This window comes from Trematomus bernacchii, unplaced genomic scaffold (genome assembly GCF_902827165.1).
Source record: "Trematomus bernacchii unplaced genomic scaffold, fTreBer1.1, whole genome shotgun sequence".
In the NCBI taxonomy this organism is placed as follows: Eukaryota; Metazoa; Chordata; class Actinopteri; order Perciformes; family Nototheniidae; genus Trematomus; species Trematomus bernacchii.
The window spans coordinates 11,402,548-11,409,867 of NW_022987828.1; the positions used below are offsets into that span (position 1 = coordinate 11,402,548).

Below are 7,320 nucleotides of genomic sequence, written 5' to 3' on the forward strand. Positions count from 1 at the left end.
TTTTTTTACTCGGATTCAAACGCGTAAAGAAATGTTAACACTTTAATTAAAATACTACTTTCCATCTTGGTTATTTTTTATTATTGATTATTATTGATCATTAACATTTACTGTGCCCAGGTCAAAGAAGGCATGAGCAGTGAGTTCACCTGCTCTTTCATCAAAAATGAACTTCCGTAAAAAGTAAAATAACATAAATACTTAATGCAATAACAGTAAATAAAGTTACTTATACAAAACATTTCCAGGATCTGGTTGAGTATCGGCAGGATGTCTAACTTGATCCTGTCTATAATACTGGATGTGATTCTGAAACTGTTGCTTCTTTTAAATATACCATCACTTTAGGAAGGCAGCCTATTTGAGTGCACATTTATTAAGTTCCATTGATTTTCTCAAATTATGCAATATCGTGGGACGAGTTGGAAGCAATACAAGTCTTCCTATTCGCTCAGAGGTTACTTATTTAAAAAAATGTTAGAGCCAGTTTGCATGAAAACGAACATAATTATGTAAATGTATTATTATTAAAGCTTTAACCTTAACCTTAAACTGCATTATTTCATTTATTGTGTTGCTATTTACAACACAGTGTTCGCTCAAACAGATCACGTGTCCAGCGACACCTGTGGTCGTCTTTTACAAGAGTTCAATCATCTATCTCTCATTTCAAACTTCACACCTTCTTGCAAACCTTTTTTCTCTACTATAGAGCAATGTATGATTGTTATATTAAACATGTTTTTTATATCCTGAAATAATTTGCCCACACCACAAGTTATTTCTGTAAGGACCGTTTTCATGAATTCGTCACAAAATGAAACGAATTTCAGAAAGTGCTTGAAATAAAATGAAAATAATACAATTTGAATGAAATAACAGTTACATTGAAGCATCAAACACTTGAATAATAAGGTGGAGATACTTGCCATATCCTGACAACATTCACCTTCCACCTCACACTGAACCGAGACAACACACACACACACACTTTAAAAAGACAGCAGCTCAGTGTGTAATGTCCTCTTCTGACTACATCACCCATAATTGTAGGAATGGTGGCAATTACGCATCTAATTGACAGAGACACTTTTTATGTAAAATTACGTTTTAAAGTGCATAACACAAGATGATTATAGAAACCTATGCCTGCTCAAACAAGTGTGTGTGCATGTGTGTGTGGGTTTCAATGTGTATATTATAATGACGTAAATTAATTGAATTTACTTTTTTTTTTTAAATAAATTGTCTCAGGACATAATTTCGTGAGAAAATGTTGAATTTTCTGGTGACAAAACTATTTAAAATATGATTATAGAGTGACTCCATTCTCCTCTGGACATAGCTGGTGATCCACAGAAGTCATACAATATAACCTAAAATGTAAGGAATGTTCTCCATTTATTTCACAACATGGTTCAGCAATACAATATCAAAACGTTTTTACTGTACAAAGGAGAAGTGGCAGCTCCTCTCCTCGGGCCTCATTAAATATATACATTTACATATTTTTTACATCAGTGTAGTCGATATTTTTCCACTCCTGTTCAAAAACACAAAGTAGATTAAAAGACATTTGGAGCTCACACTTGTGCTTGAAAGTTGGTCCATGTAAAGGGAACAAGAGTGAGAATCACTAAACATAAAGCTACATGGGTATTTTACAGTTGACAGTGTCTTGATTGTCCCCGTCAAGCGATTTAAAAAAGGAACCCAAAAAAAAGGAAATTACAACAAAGCCTCATCAATACCCAAAGTCAAAAGATGATAAGACATGTTTTGTGGATTCATTCATTCACAGCAGACCGTCAGTGTATTGCACATCACCGTGTAATGAGTTCTGAAAATGTAAAAGTATGAAAATAATTTTGTCAGCTGAAAACAAATCAGGCGCCTCTTGGCCACCATTTTTTTTTTTGTAAACAACAAAAATAAATGGTTACAGTTGTAGAGTTGGCCTGTCCCGAAACAGTCATGTTCAAAAACTATAGTGAAAAAATAAAAAGAACACTCATCAGGCTGCAGGCAGTGTAAGCAGGTGGACTCCTGAGGTGATATTTAATAATAATAATAATAATAATAATAATAATATTAATTATGGGATTTGAGTTGTCGAATCACGTGTAAACGGTACCCTTTTGGAAAATGACACAATGTATTTGCCAAGAAAAAGGTCCATATAGGCCTGACAGTGTCTCTTTACTTTGTGATTTTCTTCATTCAGTCAGTAGAAAAATATTAGTATTTTTTTTTTTTTTTTTAACTTTTCGGTTGATTTTGAAAACGCTTGTCTTTTCAGACCGGTCTGAGCAGCGGCACGGAGGTGAGCATGGGATGGGAGTAGTAGACCCCGGGGTGCGGGAAGGTGAGCAGCGGCTGGCTCACGGGCACGCCGGCCCCGCTCTCTGAGATCGAGTTCTCGTGGTACAGGATGGGCACACGGACTATCCTCTGCGCCGCCGCGTGGCTCAGGTTGGCGGCCTCCAGCTCCGCGGCCAGCTGCCTCTTCCACTTGTTCCTCCTGTTCTGGAACCAGATCTTCACCTGGGTCTCCGTCAGGTGCAGAGACGCGGCCAGGCCGGCCCGCTCCGAGCTGCTCAGGTACCGCTTCATGTCGAAGGTGGACTCCAGCTGGAACACCTGGCTCCGGGAAAACACCGTGCGCGTCTTCTTCTTACGGCACGGCTTCTTGTCGTCGTCCCTCTTCTTCCACTCCTCCAGCTCGTCTTTTTTGGCTTCATCCGTGTCGCTCTCCTCCAGGATGATCTCGTCGCCACTTTTGTTGTTGTTGTGCTCACTCTCATCATCGTCGTCTTTGACATCCGGCTCGGATTTTAGAACCAGGTCCGGCGAGTCTCTGTCCGTGCCCGAGGTGGGAGAGCAGTCTCTGGCTCCGAGTTTGTTTAGGACTGAAATAAAGAGACGGGGAGATGGTCATTAACATGGGTCCTGGTGGGATTTGATCAAATAATTGATACTGGACAGCTTGTGGTCTTTGCATAAGTGGTTATAAATGGTGCCAGAAAATATGTTTATGCTTGTCACATAAACTTAAACCATTTTGTATTACAATAAGTCACTGACAACACAGTGTTTAAATACATTTAAATTATTATTTAAAATATAATTTTTAATAGAAATGAAATATTGAAATCTCTATCTGGTCTGCATTATTTGAACAAATCAAAGTACAATCACGCTCATATTTTAACAAGCTTTTATTTTTAAAATGTTGTGTGTTCTTTGCATGAAGGCATGATAGTGCCAATATCAGGGTGTTTTAATTCCCTGGTGAATAAATCACAGAAAGAAGCAGGTAAAAACTCTGTCAGTGACCAATAAGCCTCTGGGGTAAGATGTTCGCAGTGAGCGCCAATAGACAAATCAAAAGCACGCTGCGCATCGTCACCCTCATCCGATGATTTGACGATGTCTGCTTCATTTTATGCACAGTGTGTCACTTTATTGATCTATTATCCCGCATCGTGGCATAACAAAATAGGCCTTCATAAAGGACAGCGCGTCAACTCACTTTACCCACTGGTGAGGTAATTCAATGCACGTCATATTATTTTCACATCAACAAAACCAACAAATTCCCCTTTATCGAGAACAGTTCTTAGAAGGAAGTGAAATAATAACTGTAGTCTGACAACATTTTATGCGTCACAAAACTTGTTGGAATTGTTTTTTTTTTAAAGTAATTAAGTTTGTCATACCTATTCTAAGAGACTAAACTCTAACATCAAAACAGAATTGAATGGCTAAAAGTGAGAAAATGACTTGCACATAAGTGAGTCTACAAAATGTGAGGAATAAAGTTTTGTATTTACCTTCGGCTCTGTGTAGGTGGGCAGATTGGCTGAGTGCGTAAGGGTACCACCACGCCGAGGTGCGCTCCAGGTAGTGAGCCGGCAGACTGAACCTCTGTGCGGACAGGTCGAAGCGGGGAAAGTTGAAGTCTCCGACCTGGGAAAGGGAAAATCCTCCCTCCAAGGCCACCTTAGAGGCAGCCAGTACGGGCTTGGGTTTGGACGGTTTGCTATCACAGTTCAGCAGGTTCTTAATAAAGAAAGGAGAGTCCTTGGCCGAAGCGCACGTCTCTTGCGTTGTCTCTGGCATCGCTGTGTTTGTGGTCTGAACGCAGAGGACCACGGAAGCAGGAATCAAAAAGAGAAAAACGCAAGGCTGACTTACAGACAGTCGATATCCTGGCTGCGAGGAGTCCCTGTTTTATTCTTCTCAACGATTTAACGCAGGAGACTCGGTTTCACAACTGGAGAGAGCGTCAAAACACGCGTCCTTCTAGGCTGGAACAATAATCAAATAAAAATGTTTTAGCGAAAAAAAATCATGTAGAAACATGGAGATGTCTCACTCCGGGCTCTTTCGTCAAAACGCAAACTGGGGTCCACCGTGTCAGTCAGTCTGGCGTCTGATGCTAATGATGAAATAAAAATGTCATCCAAGTTAAATGCGGAAAGTATAGGCGATTGGGCATGTACAATGGCAAATGGGATTAAGGGAAAGACGGTGGGGAGAGAGAGAGAGAGAGAGAGAGAGAGAGAGAGAGAGAGAGAGAGAGAGAGGGAGGGAGGGAGAGAGAGAGACCGTCCTCCCCCTGTGCTGTGGCTGCAGGCTGTGTGTGCTCGCCTGTTATTGGTCTCATACAGTCCAATTAGGCAGCAAATGAACACAGGGCTGTTAGCGCCAAAAAGGAAGGTTTGGGATAAGCGCCTCATCAAACAACTAAACATTATAGACCGACTGCGGAGTTACTCAAATTCCAGGGTAAAAATAGTAGTTAAAAGATAGTTAGTGATATCTTTTTAAAACCACTTTCACTCAGGCAGCAGGTGCCTGGTTGATTATTTGTATTTGAATTGGCTATTTATGAACACATATGAGTTGTGATAGTAGTATATTTAAAATGAGCCCAAATGTTATGTTTAAAAAAAAAAAAAAAAACTAATAATAGCCTGTATAGGGTTAACGTTTGCATTGATTAGCCAAGGCCCAAATGTAATGTTTTTAAATAGTGAGTCCATTCAGACAAGATCCCACTGCCATGCAAACTCATAATACAATTAAGTAATAACTAAACAAAAATAGCACAAAAGTCTTGGTTTTCAGTGCTATTTCTTTAGTAAAAAAAACTCACCCTTTCTTCTGCAGACTTTCATATTTATCCTAACTTGACTAAATTAAATCAAACATAAGTGTATAGGCTCATCATACCAAAACTCTAACCATCAAATACTCCCAAAATACTTTTATTCTTAAGACTTCTAGACACAAAATGAGAAAAAAAAGGCCTGAGCTCAGGCTGCAGCTACTCCATGCGTCACCAATGGGCGATTAGATTCATATTTCTAATTCATTGATTTTCAACAAGGGCCACTTCCACACTGACTGCGGGTCGCACAGTCATTTATTCCTCCCTAATCGATTTGGTTAATTCATCCCTCAGATTGCACTCTTTGTAAATGTGCTATGTATATTCACTCATTGATATTAATTGACTTGTAAAAAAAAAAGCAGCCCTTTGGTTGGAAGCTTCTGTGGAAGAAGGACGGGGAGACAGCGACCTCTGTGGGTCTCAAGAGGGAACTGCACGTGTGTGCTTAAAGTGTTCAGTGTGCGTGGAGCATGCTTGTATTTATCACGGTGTGGGGACACAAATATCATACATTTAAGTTTTTGGGAATCCCATTTGGAAGCTAACCCAGTCGTACTAAAGAAACCACTAGATTTTAAGTAAGTCTACAGGAAGTGCATGCAAGTAAACGCATTGGCCTCCAAAGTGATACAAAAAAAAATGCTTTTGTGATACCAAAATACAGGAACTGTTATATTTTAAATACAGCAGCCATGTCCAATACAACAGTCTCCACATTTTTCAGTTATGAAACATCATCACCTGTTACCTAAAGACGTAAATTAGCCATATGATATGCAGTCATAATAGAGGGTGTCAGTGACAAGGTAAAGGTTGCATTAGCAGCCACATGTAATTAACATGTGTTATTCATTTAGCGAGCTGCATTACTGGACATACTGTATCCTGTTACTGTGATGTAATTATCACCTTTCCTTACACACTCATCATCACAGGTATTTGATGGCACCCTCAGACTGAGGTGCAAAATGTGTGTCTTATAGGAGCAGATATTCTATTAGAATAACATGCAAAGAATCTACCCAAATGTGTTTGACACTTATTTGCGAATATGAACAGTGCCTTAGAAACTTCATATGAAGATTTGAATCATAATACATCACAATTTCACTCACATTATTGTAGTATTTATATTCTTCTATGCTCCACAACACAACTATACACAGAAAATAAACTACCGCTAATTCTTCCGGACAGTTTGTATTGGATCCTTATTCATTTAGAAGTGAAAAAGACTTCCTGAACTAATATTGGGAAGTCAAGATTAGTTGACTTCCTAATTTTTACATATCTGATACTTTTCACAATTATTTGACCCCAGAATTATTATTGTGTTTAAGGTGTTTACTTCATGTGAGATCTGATATATACAATTTAACAATATTATTTAAAAAATGTATCACATGGTGCAAAAAGAAAAAAGGTGGCTGTTTTGCAGCCTGTTTATGAGTTTTGAGTATGTACATCACAATGTACACAGTATTATAATCATTGACGACCTTTACTACACTCATATAAACATTGCTAAATATGTCAGCAAAGCAGCATAAAATAAATTGTAAATAAAGACAAAATATATTGCTCCTGTCGTCAAAATTAAGATTACTGTGAATAATCTTAATAATTTAAATCATAATGTTTCAAAAGAAGGACGGTGGGCTCAGGTGGATTAACTGTAGGAATTAAAACACAGTGAGAAGCTGAAGCCAGCTGAAGATCTATTTGACTAAAGTAGTGCATCAAATGCAGATATCGCTACCCTCCTCTCTATTATCTTTTTAACACTTGGACAAAAGTGACTATTGTAATATTTACTTCATCCCTAGGTTGTGTGTTTGAAAAGTCCAATAGATTGTTAAGGTTTACGCGACAAATAATAATTTACCGCAATGCTTTAGCACTCCATAACAGGGGTTAAAAACCACAGCTGATGCTAACCCTGAAAATAAACTGTACAAATAAAACCCTGTGATACAAAAATCTAATATTATGCATTGATTAGAAACATGCAGTGGACCTTGCCCAGAAGCCACATCGGCCTTCTGAATGCTCCATAAGTCTATTTTTGTTGCTCCTCGGGTAGGTTACTATGACTTTTATATTATTTATTTCAAAGCGCCCAGATATTGATTATTTCACAA

The 7,320-nt window shown here is 38.5% G+C and overlaps 1 protein-coding gene across 1 annotated transcript; it reads right to left on the minus strand.

The window, feature by feature from the left end:
• Positions 1–1,377: 1,377 nt before the first annotated feature.
• On the minus strand, positions 1,378–4,491 carry hmx3a (H6 family homeobox 3a). Its single transcript, XM_034151792.1, has 2 exons — positions 3,834–4,491; positions 1,378–2,909 (listed from the first exon to the last, which is right to left on the minus strand). Exons 1-2 carry the CDS (start codon positions 4,120–4,122, stop codon positions 2,296–2,298), a joined length of 903 nt encoding a protein of 300 aa, XP_034007683.1. The 5' UTR covers positions 4,123–4,491; the 3' UTR covers positions 1,378–2,295.
• Positions 4,492–7,320: the final 2,829 nt, after the last annotated feature.